This window comes from Littorina saxatilis, linkage group LG3 (assembly GCF_037325665.1).
Source record: "Littorina saxatilis isolate snail1 linkage group LG3, US_GU_Lsax_2.0, whole genome shotgun sequence".
Taxonomy (NCBI): Eukaryota; Metazoa; Mollusca; class Gastropoda; order Littorinimorpha; family Littorinidae; genus Littorina; species Littorina saxatilis.
The window spans coordinates 41,516,910-41,538,579 of NC_090247.1; the positions used below are offsets into that span (position 1 = coordinate 41,516,910).

A 21,670-nucleotide genomic window follows, 5' to 3' on the forward strand; every position below is an offset into this window, starting at 1 on the left:
TTTAAAAAAAGGAAAAGTTTTATGGTGTCCCGTTAAGTTGAATATGGTCACGGGTGAACTTGCTGACGTGCATACATAACATGGGCACCTCAATTTACTATGTGAAACTGTTTACATTTTGCTTGGTATTACTCGTTGAAAGCTTTCCTCGTTTCATGTTGTACATTAATCTGTACTTGCAATATCCATTCCATGCTTTCGTATGAGTGAGTGTATGTGCATTCTGTCTTCAGTAAAAGCTGATTGTGAAAATCAGAATAAAATTTGCTCGTCTTATCCGTTTAAGTTTTGTATGATAGTTGAAATGCCCGTGTATGAGTGTGTGTGTGTGTTAGAGAGAGAGAGAGAGAGAGAGAGAGAGAGAGAGAGAGAGAGAGAGAGAGAGACACGTTTTAGCAATTCACAACTCTGCATACCCATTGACTGATCAGTGTGTATCAATGAATGATCGTTCATACACAGAGACTAGCGACACATAATTATGTCACAAATTACACCACTTTATTATCGAAAAGAATTGTAGCCATACAACAGAATACACTTTTTTTGTACATGTATATGCAAAATGAAACTTTTAAAAATCAACTCAAAGTGAAGGTTAAACATCTGGGAAACTTGTTAATTGTGTGTCTTCATCCCATTAGTTTTAGAGATACAGACGCTTTTGTGAGGTTCTGGGTCATCCATGACCCAGGAAGCACGGTGAAGGTTAAGACTACCTGTGAATATATGCACTCGTTTCATGAAGTTTTTGCTTGATTGGCTCGTTACTATTTTTTCCTGTTAGTCCGAGTGTTGGTAACTGTTCTTTAACTGTCATAATAGATTTAACAAAATTCCACTTTTACATACAAGAACTAACAGAAAATAACGTGACTTATCCGTCATTGACGAAAGATAATGCATGAAGATGAGATAAATCCGTTGTGAGAACCAAACATCTGAAGCAAAAACCCATCCAAGATTGCCTCTTGAAAGCAGACCTGATTAAAACATCGTTTAAAAAACGTACCACCACCAAGGATGCAAGGAAACAAAACACCATGTTCCTATGTACTCAAATGTATTCCCAACACCTTGTGAAATAATTCCATCATCTGCTTCATGATTTTCATTTTTAAAAATGATGAGTGTGCACTCTCTTCATATTTTCTCTTAGTAAAGGTTGTAACCTGGGACCATTGCTTACATTATGATAATGCACAATGTAAAGTCAAGGTAATTTCCTTTTGCATATTGAAACAAAGGGATGCTGGGTGTGGTATAATAGACAATTTACTGGGAGGGGAGGGGAGGGGAGGGGAGGGAAGGGTTGGTGTTGGTGGGAGGGTAGGGTGTATGAAAGAGCAGAAAATAAGAAAGAAAGCAAGCAGGAAGAAAGGGGTGGGTGATAGGGGAGGGGCATTGCATTTTATGAAACATCTCTGCACAGCTTTTGCCCGAAAAAGGAACTCCCATGATTTACTAATTACGTTGACTGCAAAAATACCTGCTATTTGACAAATAAAAAGGTGATGTTTAAGAAGCTAGCTAGCTCTGTCATGAAGGTAATGAGACTAATTGTAATATGGCGAAAAGACATATAAGTGAATAAACTCTTGTTACCATGGCAGAGTGTGGATGCAACATCTCTGAAACATCAAGCACACTTGACTTGGCAAACATCCTTCCACTGATGATCAGAATACAATGCATTACCTATTATTTAATTTTACTAAAAGTCTTGGCAAAGATAGAACCACCCACTCAAGACACTGACAGTAGCTACTAATACTTTTTATTGGAGTACAGATGACATTTCTCCTTGTTCTATAGAGTTGAGCGAATTTTTTAGTGTGACTTAGTATAATGCCGCACACACAAAATCCCCCCTCTCAATAGAAAAAAAAAATCAAGAAACAATTTCAAATGTTTTTGTCTTGATCACTGAAAAGTATCTGTTCACACTGACCATCGTCTAAATTATCACAAATCTTTCCATGTTTTTCTTTCTTCATTTTTAGGCACCGGACAAGCATCTATTCCCTTGATCATACAGAGATAACATAACCTGAATGCAACATTTATATAACATTCGAAAGCTGGTCGGACAGCAGAGGAAAGCAACATTTCTGTCGCAAGGGTAAGTGCTTGTATGTTCCCTACATACACAAATTGTGAAGTCCTCTATATGTGCTCAATCCAAGGATATGCAGTTATGCATACAAAAAAGCCAGCCAAATTATGGTGAACAATATTCCTGCGAGTACTTTCTTTCTGACTGTTCGTACATTTACTACCAAGAAAAACATTTCAGTTCATTGCTTTCAGCAAGGAGTCAACTCTGACAGCCATCTATTTAAACGAAAGTACATTTTTTGGGATTTGTGACACTATGCTACAGCTGAATTACATTTGTACAGCGTATTTTGATCTTACACTGGTCGACAGTAGATGATGTTTGTTGCTCAGAACCTTCAGACACAGAGCCAAAATTGCGTTGAGAAAAGGCAATGAAGATGTGAAAAAGTGACGGGGACAAAAGTCAGAAAACATGAGTCCTTTGAAATGCAATGCTCATGAGGTAAGGATCAGTTGCCGAGGATAAAATGGGGTGGGTAGATGCGAGGTGGGGTGTGGATATGTGGGGCATTCGTGCTACAAATGTTCTGTTAAGTACGCATATTGCAGCATTAGTACACTAGATTTCAACCTATTTTCGAAAATACCAAGAGAAATTGAATGAGAGCACAGTCAAGAAGTATACAGAACCGGTTCCGAGTTATATAAGTGCATTTTACTCTCTCATTTACACACACATATGACATGGTTCTCTTATTCAACTACAAACACATAGAATACACAGTTATGTAAGTATTAAGGATGATTCTGCATATTACACTGGTTTCTGAAATGTTTTGTGTTCCATAGCCATTAGCATGAATATTCGTATGCTACTACATACAGTAAGAGTGAGTGAGTGAGTGAGTGAGTGAGTGAGTGAGTGAGTGAGTGAGTGAGTGAGTGAGTGAGTGAGTGAGTGAGCAAGCGAGCGAGCGTGCATGCGTGTGCATGTGTGTGCGTGGATACGTCGACTACACACATGTCAAGAGTACATTGATCCAATATGCTCTAATGCAACTAGAATAAGATCATAAGGTGACTTAAGTTTCTCATGTTGAGTGTCTGCAGCATTACTGATACTTTTTCTGTCTACTTTTTCTCTCTAAATGTATGCACAAACATTATACGAGTTACATCAATGATTGTTTGTGTTCCATCATTTTATTCTTATGTGTTATGACTACTTTCTTACTCATCTGGATTTTTGAAACTGCTCGGGGAAATATTATGGAAGCTCACAATAGAAAGATTCAGAACAAAAAGTCTGGTTATAACAATCAAAATTATGTGAAAATGTTAGGTTCACTCATACATGTCTCCATCTAAAAGTGAATACTGACAAGTTTTAAAGATATGAACTGTGATGCAATCCTATAGTCCGGACTTCGTCAAAGATTGCTCAAACAATATGTCAACCAATTTGGTTGAAAAATGAGAGTGTGACATGACGTCATCAAAGACATTTGTCAAAACAATGGAAAAAAATGTCTGGGGATATCATACTCAGAATTCTCTTGTAAAGTTTCATGAAGATCGGTCCAGTAGTTTCTCTGAATCCACACACACACACACACACACACACACACACACACACACACACACACACACACACACACACACACACACACACACACACACACACACACTCACACACACACACAAAGTGTGTAAAAGTCATAACTTGACTAAATGTAAAAAGGAGTAGTTCAAAGTTATTTTCAAAACAATGCTTATGCAGGGCCATAAAACAGCAATACCCAGTGACTCTGAAATCAGAAGCAATCGCCTCAAGCATAAGCATGAAAGGAACACAACAATCTTATATAGCCAACTACAATGTTTGTAGTTATTCCCCCTACAGAAGGTTAAACACACAGCAGTTAGGACAACACTGAACCCATATAAGTGAGGCAATAAACACATTGTTGTTAACCAAACATTGAAAGAAAATAACACACACAAAACAAGAAGGGCAAAGCCTTCAAGGCTCACGTAAGAAATCGACAAACAGTAACACAAAATCAATCACTCCGTCACACATAGTATTACACACACACACACACACAGTAAGCATAGGTGAAACTGTGCAAGAAAGCGAGACACTGGATCTGCCAACTAGTCTCGGCCCGCTCACAATAACAATGACCGAGACTTTCAGTAATTCCTTTGCATGACGTCTAACCCTCTTACGTCATAATGTGACGTCTTCAAATAGTTTCTATCACACACGTCAAACACTTTTGACCGAGACGTAATCTTCTTATGCGAGCTTTATCCATAGACTCGGAAATGTTAAAGTTTCTGTCACACACACACGCACAGACAAAGTTTATCATCGCATAGGCTACACTTACGTGAGTCAAAAAAGCACACAGACACGTACAATACAATACATTCCACATCATACAATATATGTACTATACAACACAATCATATTCAGTGACATAAAAATTCAGAGCAGAGGTTTTATAACTTTCCATGCTGTTACAGAAAGTCACTATCCATAATTGCTTTTGTTATTGTTAATATGAAAGAGAACTTTGACCTCATATGCTGCAGCTTGCCATTCAGCCAATCAGAGTTGTTTATTTACAAAGTGCAAAGTGACTTTTGTGTTGCATTGAATAAAAAGAACATTCATTTGTACTTCCTGACTACGGCTGATTTTTAAAAAAACCCAGCTTTTTAAACTTTGACAGAATTTTAAAATCATTCTTCTGTTATTTATAGAAAGTCTCTCTCTCATCTCGTAGAGAAATCATTTCTGGCAACAATAAAAACTGGGAAGACTGAACAGTAAGCTCAGGAGATGAGTGTTTTCTTGTGATGGCATTGGTGTAAAATAAAATTTTAAAAAAAGACGATTCAATTATGAGAAAACAATGTCTTATCTTTTCACAGTGATGTCTATAAAAAAATAACTTCTACAATCAGCACTTTACTTTCTTTCTTTATTTGGTGTTTAACGTCGTTTTCAACCGTTCAAAGCACTTTACTGCACGAGGGTGTAATGAACGTTAGGTAAGTATCTGAATATGCTGAGAACCCAAAACATTTCTTTGAACGATTCTAAGCCAAAATGTTGTGCCACCTTTGGGCTTGATAAAGAAAATGAAGAAGCACACAACTATAAACTTAACACATAAAACAAATGTACTCACCAGAAAACAGCAACATAGTTTTCTGTTTTCTGGTAAATACATTTTTATTGTTATCTTGTTCTATTTCCTCTCACCTGCAGTCCCTTGTTCCATTTTCGAAACAGATAATCATTTGCCAGAAAAAAATACTTCTGGCATTGCTTAATTAACCATATGAGCGCGAACGGAGCCTTTGATGTCAGTTCTGCAGAGGGGGCAGATCTTCAGTGCGATGGCACAGCCGGTACAAGCAACCAGGTGACCGCAAGGGAGAAACACCACTGAGCTGTCCTCATCCATACAGATCTTGCAGGACATTTGCGTCTTCAGGTCTTCGTTCTCTGCTTCCAGGTTTTCCAGATCTGAAAAGATACACAGCCAAGAAATATTCAATAACTGACACATTATTTTGTTCAGAATAAATGTCCTACATGTGGATTTATTCAATGCTTTCTTTCCATTTAACAGTTTTAACTTTTTATTTTTTCTGAATTGAATTCTGTCAGTTATCTTATGCTACCATTTTCAATAGTTCAGTGTTCTTTCTGCAAAAACTTGATAAAAATTTGATTATTCTTAATTTGGCCAAGAAACTAGCCTTTTCAATTTGCACATCCAAAATTAGAGTTTCATAAATCACAGACAACTGGTTCAGAAGGTTTAAACAGAGTACATAGTACAGTGTAGCAACAATTAATGTGACCATAACATCAAACATATTCAAAGTCACTAGTGACAATAATAACATACACCAGATACTCTCAGCCATAGAAAACCAAAGACAAACCGTTAGTCAGTTGTTTGAAAAAAGCACACTGATGGCCATGCTTTTACCTTTGATTTAAAGGTGTCCTATGTAGGGTGGCATATACGCAGAATAGAGTCACCTGGGACCACACAATAAGCTATGCTTTTATTAAGAATAAGAGCGGTTTTGTGTCACATTCGAACAGGAATTTTCTGATATAGGTACTGTTAAGATCAGAATACATATATATATATACTAGATGAATACCCGCTTCGCCGGGTAGCCGGCTTCGCCGGGAAGAAGTACTTAGAGCCGTACGCCGGCTTCGCCGGGTCCGAACAATGGACCCGCCAAGCTTAGGTCCCTCCCAGATTCGTGGAATGGGAACAGCACGAAAATGATTCAGTGGCCATAATGCCATTCCTGACCATATCGAGTCCCATCCTTGTCGACGAATGTAACCGTGTTAATCACCTTTGGAGGCGAAATCCACTCAAACAGGATTGAGCAATTTAGAGCTTATCTGTAAGCCCTTTTGAACTGTTATGGCTTTTCAAAGGAAGGCCAGTACATACAAATACACAAAAGCCGCCAGACCACATCACAAACAGAACTGAACAATCCCCAGGTGTTGCTCACATAGAGAGACACACACAAACACAGACACAAACACAAACACAGAGAAGCCGTATCTATAGAGAGATAGATGACAGTGTTGTTTTCGCGTGGCTATAAATTGATTCGACCTTTGCACTTTTACAGTGAGGATAATTTACGGGTCCAATTTACGTTCTGGACACTGCGGTGACCTTCTAAAAATAGTAACAGAACGCCGGGAATATCCGAAGATGCCCCCTCATACTATAGTGCACCATACGAAAGAAGGGAGGTAAACGCTGAAAACATGAAGAAGATAAGGAAGAGTTACTGGGAATGGTGAAATGAACACAAAAACCAAAATCGGTTCAGCGCTGTGCGCTGAGAGCACGTGTTGAAATATCTCATCGATGATATTGTGTCCGGGGTGTAGCTGAATACGGTGTCCAAATTTGAAAAAGATCCACCGAGAACTTTGGCGTTGTGATGTGGTGTAGCGGCTTCGGTGTGTCGGTATGGGGGCCCGGGTAGCTGAGGTGGAACCAAAATAGCTGAGGTGGAACCAAAATCGGTTCAGCGCTGCGCGCTGAGAGCACGTGTTGAAATATCTCATCGATGAGGTTGTGTCCGGGGTCTCTCTGAATAAGCCCACCAAATTTGAAGCAGATCCATCGAGAACTTTGGCCGTGCATCGCGAAGACACAGACACAAGTCGTATATATATATAGATATATAATGTCACAAGCTTTCCTTCTTTGCCACTGCAAAAGCAAACGTGTGCAAGATTGTATGTTACACGCTTTTTGGCTTTAGGAGCATGGCAAGAACGGATTCAAACTCAAAATCGTCCCTCCAAAAGCCAAAAAATTAACACACGACTTTTATTTCTCCTGCTGTTATCGTTTCTTCTCTTTACACATTCTTCAACGCTCAGAATACTGAAAACGGCATCCCAGACGACAGTACTGTTTCCATACGCGAATTTAGCTGCCCTTGGAAAGTGGCTAGCTCAGGAGGCCTGTTAGTCTGAAACTATAAGGACAGAGTTCTGAACATAGATGACAAAGATCCCGGAATGAACAAACATTTCGCGGATGCAGACACAGAAAGACGTCATGAAGAATGCGATGCTTCAAAAGATACAGACTGTGACAATGACTGTGACGTCATTCACATACACCGAGACGTCATTCACAGTTGTTCGGTCACTTCCGTCAAAAAGTAGATCTCTCTCTGTGTTTAGGTTTGTCAAGCTTGAGTACATAAAACGTGTTTGTTCTCTCCTCTGTTGAAGCTGTGAGACATAAATGCTATTCCGACTTGGTCGTGTGACAGAGTTTTCTTCCACACTCCATTAGCTGATGTCTAACTCAGCCTGACGGCTTCGTTAGACAATCAACGTAATCTTGTGTGGAAGAAAACGTCTGTCACACGACCAAGTCGGAATAGCAGGTATTGTTACCTTTACAGAGAATATAATGAATCAAACGGAAAAAAAGTAGCTTTTTCATCCTTACCTCCGGTGACGGAGGTGTAATCAGCACCCCCTACCGTTGCTGTCATGCCCCGTGTATCAGGCCCAACACTGCTGCTAACAGAGACAGGCGCTTTGGTATTGTCAATTCCATCTGGGGAAGACACAAGTCACAGCCATGGTTAACATTTTTTGTAACTCAGACGGTGCATGTAAATGACACTAAAAAAAGCTAGGGTACGTCTCTGAGCTTTCCCTTAAAAATGTTCAAAGGCTGTGAAGACAGCGAAAATGAAATGCACTAACAACCATGCTTTTAGTTTTCTTTTTAAATGCATACACTTTTGGGGGTAAGCATGAGGATGCTGGAGCTATGCAAGTATACTACAGTCGAACTCGCTTAAGACGAATCACTGGGGATCGGAAAAAAAGTTTGTCTTAACCAAAATTCGTACAGTGGTCGCCGCTTATTAAAGCCACTTCTGGACCGACGAACAATGGCTTTAATAAGCGGCGGATTTATTAACCGGCGGTCCAGGAATACGTCATTTTCGAAAGAAAAAAAATCTTCTCTTTTGTTTACATCACTCACTCACTTTCTTTCGTCATTTACACTTGTTTGAATCTAAACAAAACTTCACGAAGGATGTTGAACTTTTGTTTTAATTATGTACATGTACGTGTACTTTGATCACTTCGGTACATCAATAATTTCACTGTCACCGTCACGAATCATTACTCGGCAGAGAAGAACGATTTTATGAGTGTTTGTTTGTTGGTCGTCTTCCACATCAGTTCTCTCACTGAGTCTGCGAATGGTTCAAATTCTTCCATGCGGTAACCACGACTTTCCAGACCAGATCGAAGGCGGGTCATTATTTGCCTCATCTCTGGGTTTGAAGGCGGTGGGGGTGGCATCTCTTCATCCTCCTCGTCATCTTCATCATCACCTGTCAAGTCCGATTGCCCGGCTTCCACATTCGCACATTGACTGACATTCCGCTTTTCTGAACTCGGTTACTTCGTGATACGCGTGAGCGTGGACATAAATAGGCCCATGACTTGAGCGATTACAAGAACAAGATAATGTGAGTTTTAGTCACAAACTACGTGATTTCTCTGAGAAAACTGGCTTTAATAAGCGGCGGGTTGGGTTTATTAACCGGCTTTTTCTAATACATAAGATATAGTGATAAATCCGGACCGTCTGAAATCGGCTTTTATGAGCGACTGGCTCCATTAACCGCGGTTTTATTAAGCGGCGTCCACTGTATTAAGAAAATTGATTGATTTTTTTTTTTTAAAGTCTTGTACATTTTATGGTGTTTCAATTTGTTTCTTTCGCAACTTTCATGCTGCTTCACGTTTAGACAATAAAGTGACATATTCAGTTACATGTTCATGTGTGTCTCATGTTGAGTGATGATTGTTGAGTTTGAGTGAGAGTGAGCACACAGATGTGTCATCCAGTTGTTACGTTTTTGGTCACACACACACGCACACACTGACACTGTCCACATTCGCGGTGTTCCTATCATTTGTCCGGAATCACTTACCTTGGCGACGGGTAGCAAACCTTGGCCAATTTAGTTTTTTTTGTTGGTTGCAACATGATGTTCAAATCCAAATCGAAAGCACTGACTGACTGATAAACTATCGCGAACCGGCGAACGCAAACGTTGAGAGTGTGGTTTCCCTTGTCCAAGGGAAACCACTCTGGCATCTATATTTTTTGGCAATGGCTTCCGTTCAAAACATTGATGTTTCGTTTTTGGTATTCGCGAAGGAAATAAACGTCAGTCAGTCATTCATATTCAGTGTCTGAGCTATCAATCACTTTGATTCTAAATTTGAAATTGTTTTGTGAGTACAGTGTAATCAGTTTAACTTTATTCAGTGATCGGTTGAGCAATGGTTCAAGCAGTCGACGCAAGGTAAGACTTTGACACATGTATTCAAACTTCTCAAATTCCCATGATATGTCGATCTCGGGACGAGTTTAAAGATTTCGTCATAAGCGTGAGTAAATTACAGACATTATGCATGCTTGGGAATCCAAAAAGTGCTCGTTATAAGCATAAATTCGTTACAAAGAATTCGTTTTAAGCATTTTTTTTAAGCATGAAGAAAGAGGTATTCAGTTGGGAACTTAAAACTAATACGTTATAAGTCAAAATTCGTAACTAGCGTGTTTGTTTTAAGTGGGTTCGACTGTAATCAATTCAAATATCATAATTTCAACACAATCCACAGAGTAAAGCATGAAGCACTCAAACAAGTCCCGAGATGTTGATCAACACAAGGGAGATAATCAAGGGTGAAACGCTGACTTGGGCTGTTCTAGACGGCTTCTTCAAAAACATCATATTACAGACGTCTACACACGTTGCTGTGTATTCCTAATCCATGAATACCGCTATTATGAATGAGCGTGGAAAAATTGCACTTTGTAACTGTAAGCTAACTGTTTGCAGGTCAGGTTGTACTTACTGTCCACTTTGGGAGAGTCTGCTTCAGCCTCTACTTCCACTTCCTGAAGAGTCATCTGCAGCAAAAAGTACAAATCAAATTGTGAACAGCTGCTGATGAAAATTAAGAATATTTTGTCAATGGCACTCGCGGCGCACTGGTTAGTCATGTTTCTTTCTCTTCAGACTACAGCCGGCTCCTGCCCAGAGTGGAATTGCTATGGCTCCAAAGGGAAGGCTGGGACCACACAGCTGAGCATCATTCACTTCACGAATGCGACTTTGAGGGTGCCCAGGTACTGTTAACCAGTAACTTCATGGCCAACACAGCAGGTGCAGCAGTTCTTGGGCCTGGTTGACGCCAGGTTTTATTATGACAGTGAACATAGAGAGCTGCCCTGTAACGCAGTCTCAAAACCATAATGGAAATTCTCAATAGCATTTTCGTTATCATCATCAATACAAAAAACAACTTTGTCAGCTCTGAACAAGAGCTGGGACAGCCACCCCCACAAAATAAAAATATATTTTTCTTGTGGCTCACAAATGCATGGATATTCTTTCTTTCTTTCTTTATTTGGTGTTTAACGTCGTTTTCAACCATTCAAGGTTATATTGCGACGGGGAAAGGGGGGAGATGGGATAGGGGAAAGGGGGGAGATGGGATAGAGCCACTTGTTAATTGTTTCTTGTTCACAAAAGCACTAATCGAAAAATTGCTCCAGGGGCTTGCAACGTAGTACAATATATGACCTTACTGGGAGAATGCAAGTTTCCAGTACAAATGCATGGATATAAAATGTACTGATATAACTGAAGTGTGTGCGCACACTTGCAACATTATTTAGTCAAACAAAGTCTTGTTTTAAGTCAAATAAATTAGCCACTCATATTTTACTAAAAACATGACCCTTTAAACTTTTAGACTGCTGGATGCCAAAAAAGTAGAATACACAAGGAAATACAACACTGTTCAATAAGACAGACACAAACTTAGTGAAGCATGCCCAAGGGTAACTGTTCTTAGCCTGTTTGGCTGCTTATAATTTTTATGTAAATCAACTTGGAGTTGGATTGAAGTCAAATAATGAATGAATGATTTGCATGCAGTATCAAAAAAAGCTGTAGCAGCAGCAAACAACGCCAGTACTCACATCTTCCTTGTTCTTGTTCTTTTTCTGGACGATTTCAACAAACTTGGGCCCTTTGCACATGCGGATGTATGCACACTTGGGGAACCAGCGAGCGTGCTCAATCCAAGGATTGTCTGGGGCTTCCCAGTTTTTCAAACCACCGCCACAAAAGAAGCAGCGCGCACAGTCAGCATAACCTGTTCAGAAAGATAAAACATTGGTTATTACCACAAATACATTCTTCTTCTTTGTTCATGGGCTTAGACTCCCACGTTCACATGTTTTTAACACGAGTGGATTTTTACTTGTATGACCGTTTTTACCCCGCCATTCAGGCAGTCATACGCTGCTTTCCGGGGAAGCATGCTGGGTATTTTCGTGTTTCTATAACCCACCGAACTCTGACATGGATTACAGGATCTTTTTCGTGCGCACTTAGTCTTGTGCTTGCGTGTAGACACGAAGGGGGTTAAGTCACTAGCAGGTCTGCACATAAGTTGACCTGGGAGATCAGAAAAATCTCCACTCTTAACCCACCAGGCGGCAGAGACCGGGATTCGAACTCACGACCTCCCGATTAGGAGGCCAACGTCTTAACACCACGCCACTGGCACTGCGCCCGTCATCCACAAATAGATCTTCTTTCTTCCTCTCTGTCATAACTAATTTCCACTTTCTGTAAAATGATAAAACTTTTCACACAGTAAAAAAGCACACAAACTCATGTCTACCCACAACAAACTAAGAATGATTGCTTAACAGCATTAACATTCATTTCTTGCATTTCTCCAGCTATTTCACTGTCCTGTTGTTGCAAAAATCAGAACTTTTCATAGAATCATACCCAAAAAAACTTACCTGCATAGTACATGCCAGCATCAGCTAACATTTTGGGCGTCTGTGTGTATTGAGATTTCCATTTTCCAGTGAAGGTGGACAACCGTTTTTGCAGCACTGCCATGTCGGCTCGCTTTGGCTTCTCAGCGAAAATCCCAAGGTCAGAGTAGGTCAGTTTCTTTTTCTCTTTCGGGGGCTCCACCTTGCTTCCACCATTACCAGTGGCTCCGTTGCCTTTCCCATTTGAACCGTTCTGTGTTGCTGCTGCACTGGAATTACCATTGCTTGCCGCAGCTTTGGGGGCTGAGACAGATGAGTTAGTTGATGGCCGGGAAGCAGTAGAATTTCTTGTTCTGGTACTTTCAGCTGTGGAACTTGCGGTGGCTGACTGAGTAGTCGCAGGCAAATTCTGACTGGGTGATTCATTGCCGTTGCGTGATCTATTCTTTTTTGCTTTGGCATTGGGAGACTCGGGTTGCTGGGTCAAAGGAACGCTGTCAGCCACAGTGGCCCCATGAGAATAGCTGCTCTGCTGCGGGGATTGCTGCTGCATAATAGGAGACGACGGCACCACCACTGAATCAGTCTGGTAGGTTGGCGCTCTTGGTTCACTTCTTTTCGTGGCCACAGTCTGAACCGCCCCGCTCTCCCTGCCTCGGTCCACCACTTCTACTGCAGTAGTTTCTTTGCGGCTGGCTTCAGCTACCTGTGGGAACTGCTCAGGTTTGGGAAATGGCACATTGGTGCAATTCAGGCCTTGCAACATAGGACAAGTCGGCGATCCCTCTCTGTGCATCTTCGCAGGATCAGCACCAAGATGGTTCAATTCTGAGAGGGGGATGCGAAATTGGCAGAAATAGCAGTCAACTGCTTTGCAATCATCTCGGTAAATAAACCCATAGTGTGCCAATTTAATGGCAAAGACTGGAATATCTGCAGGATACGCACTGTAGGTTCCTAAACGACTCATCTCAGTGTGGTAATCTTTTGGTGAAGATTGCTCTTGGGTTCCCCGTTTCTCTGCAACAGGAGTTGGGAGCTGTGGATGAGCCAGCATGTATACTTCTGCATTCTGAGAAAAGACTCTATGCCTAAAAGGAATTTTTAGGTATTGGCGCAGTTCCAACGGGACATTTTCATCATCATCACTTTCCTCCACTGGGTCACTCAGCTTTTTCTCTGTGGTCTCCTCTTGTGAACATTTTAGTCTAAGATCGTTTTCATCAACAAAATGTTGACTTGCCTCTTGTCGCGGAAGATCAATTTTTTCACTGCAGATTTCAAGGCTTATGACACGCTGGGGCTTAGGATCATGTAATTCCACAGCTCTGTCAGGTAATTCTTTGTCATTCTGAGCTGGATGACTGGCAGTGGCAATCTCTTCAGTTTGCTTTTCCTGAGAATGTACATCATGATCATCTTCCCTGTTTTCACACTGAAGTTGTTCAGTGCTGCGATCTGAGGCGCCAGAGTCAGGCATTTTGTCTTGGAGATGCTTAGGATGCTCTCCAACAGGGTAGCCACCATAGAGTTTATTAGCCTCCATTGTTGCTTGGTGGTCACAGTACAATGTTGTTCCTATGCAACTGCTGCTTGCTCTGGATCACTCCTGTAATTACAACAAAAGAGGAATGTTTGCCCATTAAAGCTTGAAACGGAATGCATCAGCAGGACATCAAAAACTAACAGTAACAATACAAGTAACTTTTTGAACATCATCAAACCTTGATCAATTTTATTCTTTGCTCAGAAAAAAAAATCTTGGGCAGTCAAAAGTCTTATAATTTACAAAGTGAAAGTGTTATCAACCATTGAATGATAATGGTAAAGGGCAGGATAAACTGTTCAGTGCAAATACACAGCTTTAACATTCTGCATTTGAAAGACAATACAGGCTAGTGTACTAGTACTACAGATGTACAACAAAAAAGCATTGCAAGTGCAGATCTATAAAACCTGTGGTTCCAGTTCAACCTTACCATTGAAATTAACTTAAAGCACAGGGCAAAGCTGGAAACCTTTCATTACAGGCTTCTTTTCTCAGATAGCACAAACTTTTGCAAAGTGGATTCAGGACGCGCGGCGCGTTCTGCAGCTTTGCGATTTATGATGCGCGGGGCTTCGAGGAGACCTGCGATTGGTGACGCGCGATTTATACTGCCGTTACTTTTCCTTCTCGATCACAAATTTGCCCTCATTCATTTTCCTATTATTCTGTATGCATCACAGCTTCATATGTTCAATAAAAGCGCCGTATGAGCAGTTTTTCCTAAAGCGACCTTCTAAAAAATTTACTCCAACTGACCAGCGACAAATTTGCGGTTCTAATACTCTCTTCTGTAAACTGTTGAGGCATACGCAAGTTCTTGCAAAGGTTGAATTCAAAACTTGCCTTTAAAGTTTTTATAATCCGTTTGGACTTGTCTTCGGGGGCTGAAGCAGTTTGCGCAGTAAAGCAAGTTGTCAAATCAGCTACGCCCAATATGTTTTTCTTGCATGCCAACACCTTCATGCCAGTTCATTCCAAAATTGCCTCTATTCCAAAAAACAACCAACTGCACCATAATAATATGAATATTAATCATTATTCTCTTTTCCCCTACAATACACTTACATACAAGTATACATAACAACTTTTGCATCCCAACATCAATGCATGCTTGGTTATTGGTTACTCAACTTTTTCAGTTATTGATATCGGTAATTTTGTACGCTTATTTATGTTCTTTTTTTCGTCACACCCAAAACCGTACCGTTATTTGTTTTGGGCGACGCAGCATTAGCTGGCTCAGAAGAAGACAAAGGTTCGTGGCATTCTTCATTTCCACCTATGCTTATAAAAATTGAATATCAGGAATCGAAGAATGCCGACAAGGTCATTCACCTGACAGCTCGATTACTTCCGGACATCTTTGACGGTACTCGGAAATTGGGACTGGGAGTGTTACCTGTTACATCGATCGCAAAACAATATTTCCCCACCTCGAATTTTTATTGTTATCATCGTTATGCACTCTTGGGACTTGACATATCACTAAACTGTGAAGACTGTGTAAATCACTAATGGTGCACGATCTAGAAAGCAGAAAATCATATTCCCAAAAAATTCAATTCGTCGTTTTCACCACACATTTAGCACTGTGTCTGTGGAAAGCGAAAACGTGTGCACCTTTGAGTTCTACCTTCCCACTTGCCCTTTCATACGCGATGAACTGTCTCCTCAACCAGCTTCGCATAACGTTTGTATCCGTCTTTTCCCAACCCCACTAAATTGACCATTCCCTTACCCCATGTTTTGGCAATTTTTGGGGACGAAGATTAGTTATCTGGTCTTGCCTTGGTCCTTGCTACTGAAACTAAGTCACTGTTCAAGTCTGTTGCACTTTCAAGCCAGGCTGAAGTGGAGTAGCCAGAATGCTCATCCTCAAGATCGTGGGCATTACCGAAAAGAAGAAGAAGTAGTAGACTATACAACATCGCTGTTGTTGCCGTAATCACTAATACTCTTTTCATTAAGTGTGTAATCATCTGAAGTAAATTCTTTTCTTCGTTATTTACCAAATTCTACGTAAAATACTTACGAGCGGTAACCGGAAGTACATTAGTTACCACCCCTGATTGCTGACGTATCTGAGCTCTCGCGAGATATGCTCTTTGTTATGATTCGAAAGTCGCGAGAACTTCGATCCTCGGCACTCCAATTTAATAAAAAAAATGCGCAAGCGAGCTCGCAAAAACTAAATTGTACAATAGGAAAGGGTTTCTTTGGGTACAAAATACTTATCTAGATTGACACATTGCATTTTGTTAAAAGTATTTATTATTATTTCTAATTTTAGAAATCGGTAGTTTCCGAAGAGAACTGTGGCAACAACATTCGAGGAAGTATCATTTTGTGTTATTATTTTTTTCGCGTTTATTTTCGGCTTTATTTCTGGGAATTAATTCTGATTTATATTGGTCGTTCTCACACATGTGTCAAATCATTGCCCGTTGATCGAAGACATCGAATACTGTTCCTTGCTCCGGGACTGATAATGCTGATTGATAGTCAACTCGGCAAGCACGTACACGTTCCAAGACCCCAGAATCAAATACTGAGCAAGACTGATACTGACAAGAGGCTGGTTTTGAGACTGGCCATTGATCGCCTTTATAGTCTTGAACTTACAAATATCACAAATCCGGACTGAATAAAAGTGAAGGAACCTCAAAACATAATCAATGAAAGTGCATGCATGGTGTCACCTGGCTTCAGTTTCATGCAGAGAATTAATCATCAGTGCAGTTGCCAACACTGAACGGCTTGAATCAATTGGAATACAATACCGCCGGTACATCTAGCTTTATGTTGCACTATCATCTACGTTTTCACAAAGGAAATTAGGCAGATTTCCTTTGACTGATTCACATTCTGGATCATTTATAGGGGGCCCTTGTCACTATCGCAAAGAAAATAATGATAACGTATCGCAAATCGAGTCAGTATAGCCTATAATAGAGACATACGTTGAACTATCTATGTCTCTGCCTATAAGAAGGATGGTAGCCGCTACTTGGCATCATGTGACAAACTGATAAATCTCGCGGCCCCGCAGGGTATAACAGTTCTGATACCTGATATAGTTTGAAACAATCGGTAGCAGGCTAAACTCATCTCTGATATAAAAGATAACGTATACGGCCGCACTACACTTGATTCAGCCTGAAAAATAACGAGTAGGCCTACCACCACTGCGGCAAAACTGACTAATGCGGTCGGTTTGATTGTTTTGGGAACAGAAAACCAACATAAGGCGGCAATGATATCAAGTTCCAAGCGAAAGATTGACATCAGTCATAGGTTGGTCAAGACTTCACACACAGACACAAACATTAGGCACAGACACAGCCGACGCGGACCCCCCCCCCCCCCCCCCCCCGGCCCCTCAGTCTCTCTCTCTCTCTCTCTCTCTCCGTCTTCAGTCTCTCTCTCAGTCTGTCAGTCTCTCTTCAGTGCAGCAACGACGACCGGCCTGCATCAGTCCTAACTGACAAACCGAAAGAGAGATTGTAACTGAGTTACTGACTTTCACCGTGACCGGGCCTTCATTACTGATTCAATAACCGGAACTACTTTTACTTTCCCAAAACGGCAGAAAATAGTCACGTCGATCCTTCCGGTCATACTGCGATTTAAGCGGCGCATCATTGTCTACTGAAATTGCCAGGTAATGGGGCTGACGTCAGTTATACTGGATTAATAGACAACCATCATGTGAAGTATTTGCTACAAAAAAATCAGCTTGTGACTCGGCCAGAATTCCCAAACCACGGCACTGAGAAACTGCAATGTGCGAAATGTGGCAGATTATACAGCAGCCTCGCTAATACTGCTACAAACTCAGCAAATGTGAAGCGGCAATATAGTGTCTTTTTTGTGGAGGGGGCTGGGGGGGGGGGGGGGGATTTTCACATAAAATTCAACCAAAAAAAAATCAAACACAATGTCATAGTCGCACACAAACAAACATGAGCTATAAAGTCACACATGCAAGAAAATAATCAAGAACACAACAAACGAAAACAAACAACAGCATGAAGTAAGGAACACAAACAATAAAAACTAAACTTTGAGGGAAGGGTTATGAGTTGATGTTCAAATGAAGTTTGAAACATTGATCAAGTGACAGCTCAGAGATTGATTTCTTTGGATGACCAGTTTGTGTTTCTAAGGCTGGTGTATCCAAGGCACACAGGCTGACTGTCACAGGCTTTCATTCCATCATTTATAGCTTCCTTACGATACCTTCCTTACTTCATTTATTTATTCATTGTTTTATTTATTTATTTATTTACTTATTTATTTATTCATTGTTTTATGTATTTATTTATTCATTCATTTATTTATTTATTCATTTATTTATCAATTTACGTTTAGGGAAGACGGGAGCCTCTGTTTAGAGAGTTCTATCCGGCAGCAAAAAGAGCCTCTTCATTCAAAAATGTTTTGTCAAACCATGCAGTTGAACCAGCCACACTTGGAACTTACTTTGAAATTTGTGGCGACCGGTCTATGCAGGCTGACTATGGGCGGACAATATCACTTTTTGAATACACCACAAACAACGCTGAAGATATCGAGAACTTTACATCTGGAGAACGAATTTGTCGAGTTCAGGCATTCACAGGTTCATTCTACGGTTTAAACGCTCCCTCGGTATAGAGTTGCAGTCTTATAAACTAATTTTCTTCCTTTGACTTAGAATACCGTCATTTTGGGCATTTAATTACAGATGGAATTTTTATCATATAATTTGAAACGAAAAGGCGATGCGGTTTCGCCGAAAACTTTACAGACGGACGTGCAACGCCGCTTCCTAGAATTCAGTGAAGAGCATGAATACCACCTTCGTTTTGTTTTTGGAAAGAAGATCTGTACTGACGTACCTCCCAAAATATCCCCTCTATGTTTATTATACGTTCAGTTAAGCTACTTAGAAAAACCGGCTGAGCATTAGTCAGTCCGGGTCTGGCGGTATTGGTGAGTGGACATAGGCCACCTGACATACATGATAAGCAGTGTACGGTTCCGTTTCTTGTTTTGCTGGTTCTATACTGATCGAGTCATCCGGGCGTTTTCAATGACGCAATGGACTTTTTTTCTTTTTGACCTGTAAAGCTTTTGGCTGTCCAGTACTTAAAACTGTGATCAAGACGCTCAGTGACTGAAACTCCGAGTCAGTGATACTGAAAGGATCTCACAGTGACTGACACGTTAATTAGGTGTTTTCACCTTAAGAAATAGGGCCTACTATTTATAAATGCCAGCCCGGCCATAAACATTTCAAAGTAACTCATTAAAGTTATTCACTAATTTCAATATTTGATCCGAGCATACCCAATATTGACGGACTGTGTGGCGATATCTTCTGCTATGGTCTGTTGAGACAGTGATATCAGAGACATACATACTATCAGTCTATCATTCTATGTCTCTGTTGATATCAAAATCGAGATCGGAGGTCGAGATTTTGATATCACTGTCGAAACAGACCAATAGCAGAAGATATCATCACACAGTCCGTCAATGTCAGATATATTGCTATTTCTCTGGACACTTTGTAGTCACTGTAAAGAAATTACCAAAGTATTTGTGTCAGTTTTGGCTGTTCCATATCCCTCCCTCTGATTATTATTTCTTTTTGTTCACTCTTTTCTTGTACTTTCCAGTATTTCCAAATGTCTTTTCTTTCAAAAAGTAATTAGTCACTTGCTCAACTAAATTCTGGTATAATTGCATTTTTATATATATTCTTTTGTTTTTAAATGTTGGTGTCTTTGTTTTTGAAGTGGGGAGCAATAAACTGAGAGGTCGTTGATATCGATGGAAATCTACGTAACATATGAAATAGCAATATTAATTAATCTATGTCGATATGAACCCGCGTTAAACATCATTTTCTTCTTCTTTTTTTCAGTTTTTACATGAAGCACCCCTTTAAACTTCAACTGACTTATTACAAACCAAAGAAGCAAAACAAAGAAAAGGAAGGAAGAACATGATACGTAACTGAAATTCAAAGGAAACAAGGCTGATCACGGTCACTGACGCGCACAGCGCACTCGGTCTTTGATATCGGGAGAACTGGACATCCCCGCTGACAAGCTGAGTGCCAGTGATCACAGGACAGACATAACATTCACTGATTGCGAGTCGACCAAGTACATATCATGCAATATTATTTAAAACATTGCACATACGCCGTTACGAGGGCACCAGCTCTTTTGCGAATACTTGCGCAATGTCTAAATTAGTCAGGTAGCCATTGCTAGTGTATAGTTTAGTCGCGGCCATATTGTGTCTCTTAAAAGGCTCAGGGTGCCCTTGCCCTTGGAGATGATCATAGTAAACGTCAACAATCCGAAGCCGAACAGAACTAATTCTGGTGAGATTGATGAATATTTGTTGAAAAGTTTTAGCAGTTAGCTTACCTGGAATATTCACTTGGTACGTACGTTATGTTGTGCAGGTAACGCCGCCCCATATTCAAGTTTAACCGTCGTTTTTCTTGGAGCTGACTAATCCAGCGCTGGATCGGAAATTCCCATTCAAATAGATGTGGCTCGAGAACCGACTCGTCGGTTACGGAGCCCGGAGGCTCGAGAACCGACGAGTCGTTGACAAAGATCATGTCAGTTGTTGCTTTTGCGGCATCGTGCTGTGGCCGGGAGGTCGTGGGTTCGAATCCCATCAGAGTCATGTGGGTTTTTCGGGCTACGGTCGTCTCCTACACGTAGCGGTTGATGTAAAATCAGTGCCGTTCCTATACTTATGGAAGCACACCCTGGAGAAACAAACCCGAGAATGGCTGTAGGCTACCTGCAGTGTTGGTAAGGTAGGCTAAACAGAACCTGAGCCGTGACCCTCAAAGTCAGTCGCATTCGTGAAGTAAATCATAGTGACACTCGGCTCGTGTGTGATCTCAGCCTTCTCATAGGAACGGCATTTTACATCAACCGAGCCGCCCACCCCCAGCGACTCAGTGGAGGTCCCTCCCGCCGAAGGTCTAAACCGCCTCGACACGCCAGGGGGCGGGGGAGGAGTACGACTAGTGGCAGCACATCAGGACCCTTCAAGAAGCATCAGCCTCTTATGGTGATGCATTGGAATGCAGAAGGAGTCAGTCTGAACAAAAAAGTGGAACTAGAACACATCCTGCATGAGAAAAACATCAGCGTCTGCTGTATTCAGGAGACTCATCTACACTGAGTCTGAGTATGGAGCAGCAAGTCCTTCAAGATCCGAGGCTACCAGTGCTTCAGGTCAGATGATAGAATTGACAGACACAAAGGCGGAATCCTGACTCTTGTTAGGAACAACATCAGTCCTGCATGCGAGACAGCAGTTCACATGGAGGGAGCTGAATGATGAGAATCAAGCTGAAGACAGCGGAGTTACACATCCTCAACTTCTACTGTCCCAACAACCGCCCGCTCTGCCTTGACACCATCTAAGTCCCAGACTCAAGCTTCCTTGCAGCCTGTGCCTTCAACAGTCACTCCCAGAGTTGGGGCTATGACCACATGGACCGTCGAGGTGAGGAGATCGAAAACTGGCAGGACGCCGGACAACAAACTCATCCTCATCAACAAACCTCATGACCCCCCTACCTTCTACTCCAGAAGTT

The 21,670-nt window shown here is 41.1% G+C and overlaps 1 protein-coding gene across 3 annotated transcripts; it reads right to left on the reverse strand.

The window, feature by feature from the left end:
* Positions 1-479: 479 nt before the first annotated feature.
* On the reverse strand, positions 480-20,606 carry LOC138962393 (death-associated inhibitor of apoptosis 1-like). Of its 3 annotated transcripts, none has more exons than XM_070334196.1 (6): positions 20,475-20,606; positions 12,522-14,109; positions 11,685-11,860; positions 10,553-10,607; positions 8,106-8,216; positions 480-5,605 (listed from the first exon to the last, which is right to left on the reverse strand). In XM_070334196.1, exons 2-6 carry the CDS (start codon positions 14,044-14,046, stop codon positions 5,406-5,408), a joined length of 2,067 nt encoding a protein of 688 aa, XP_070190297.1. In that variant the 5' UTR covers positions 14,047-14,109; positions 20,475-20,606; the 3' UTR covers positions 480-5,405. The 3 variants fall into 3 exon arrangements, with proteins under 3 accessions (XP_070190297.1, XP_070190298.1, XP_070190299.1); XM_070334197.1 differs by having other exon boundaries at positions 20,499-20,601; XM_070334198.1 differs by lacking the exon at positions 20,475-20,606 and adding an exon at positions 18,532-18,741.
* Between the last annotated feature and the right edge of the window lie 1,064 nt (positions 20,607-21,670).

What these genes read in the sequence shown, in the direction of transcription:
- LOC138962393 (XM_070334196.1), bottom strand. Translation starts at nt 14,046, where the DNA reads ATGGAGGCTAATAAACTCTATGGTGGCTACCCTGTTGGAGAGCATCCT. An exon ending in TGCTGGCATGTACTATGCAG is followed by an intron (nt 11,861 to 12,521) that starts GTAAGTTTTTTT and finishes CTTTCTGAACAG; the next exon opens with GTTATGCTGACTGTGCGCGC. An exon ending in TTACACCTCCGTCACCGGAG is followed by an intron (nt 5,606 to 8,105) that starts GTAAGGATGAAA and finishes GTATCTTTTCAG; the next exon opens with ATCTGGAAAACCTGGAAGCA.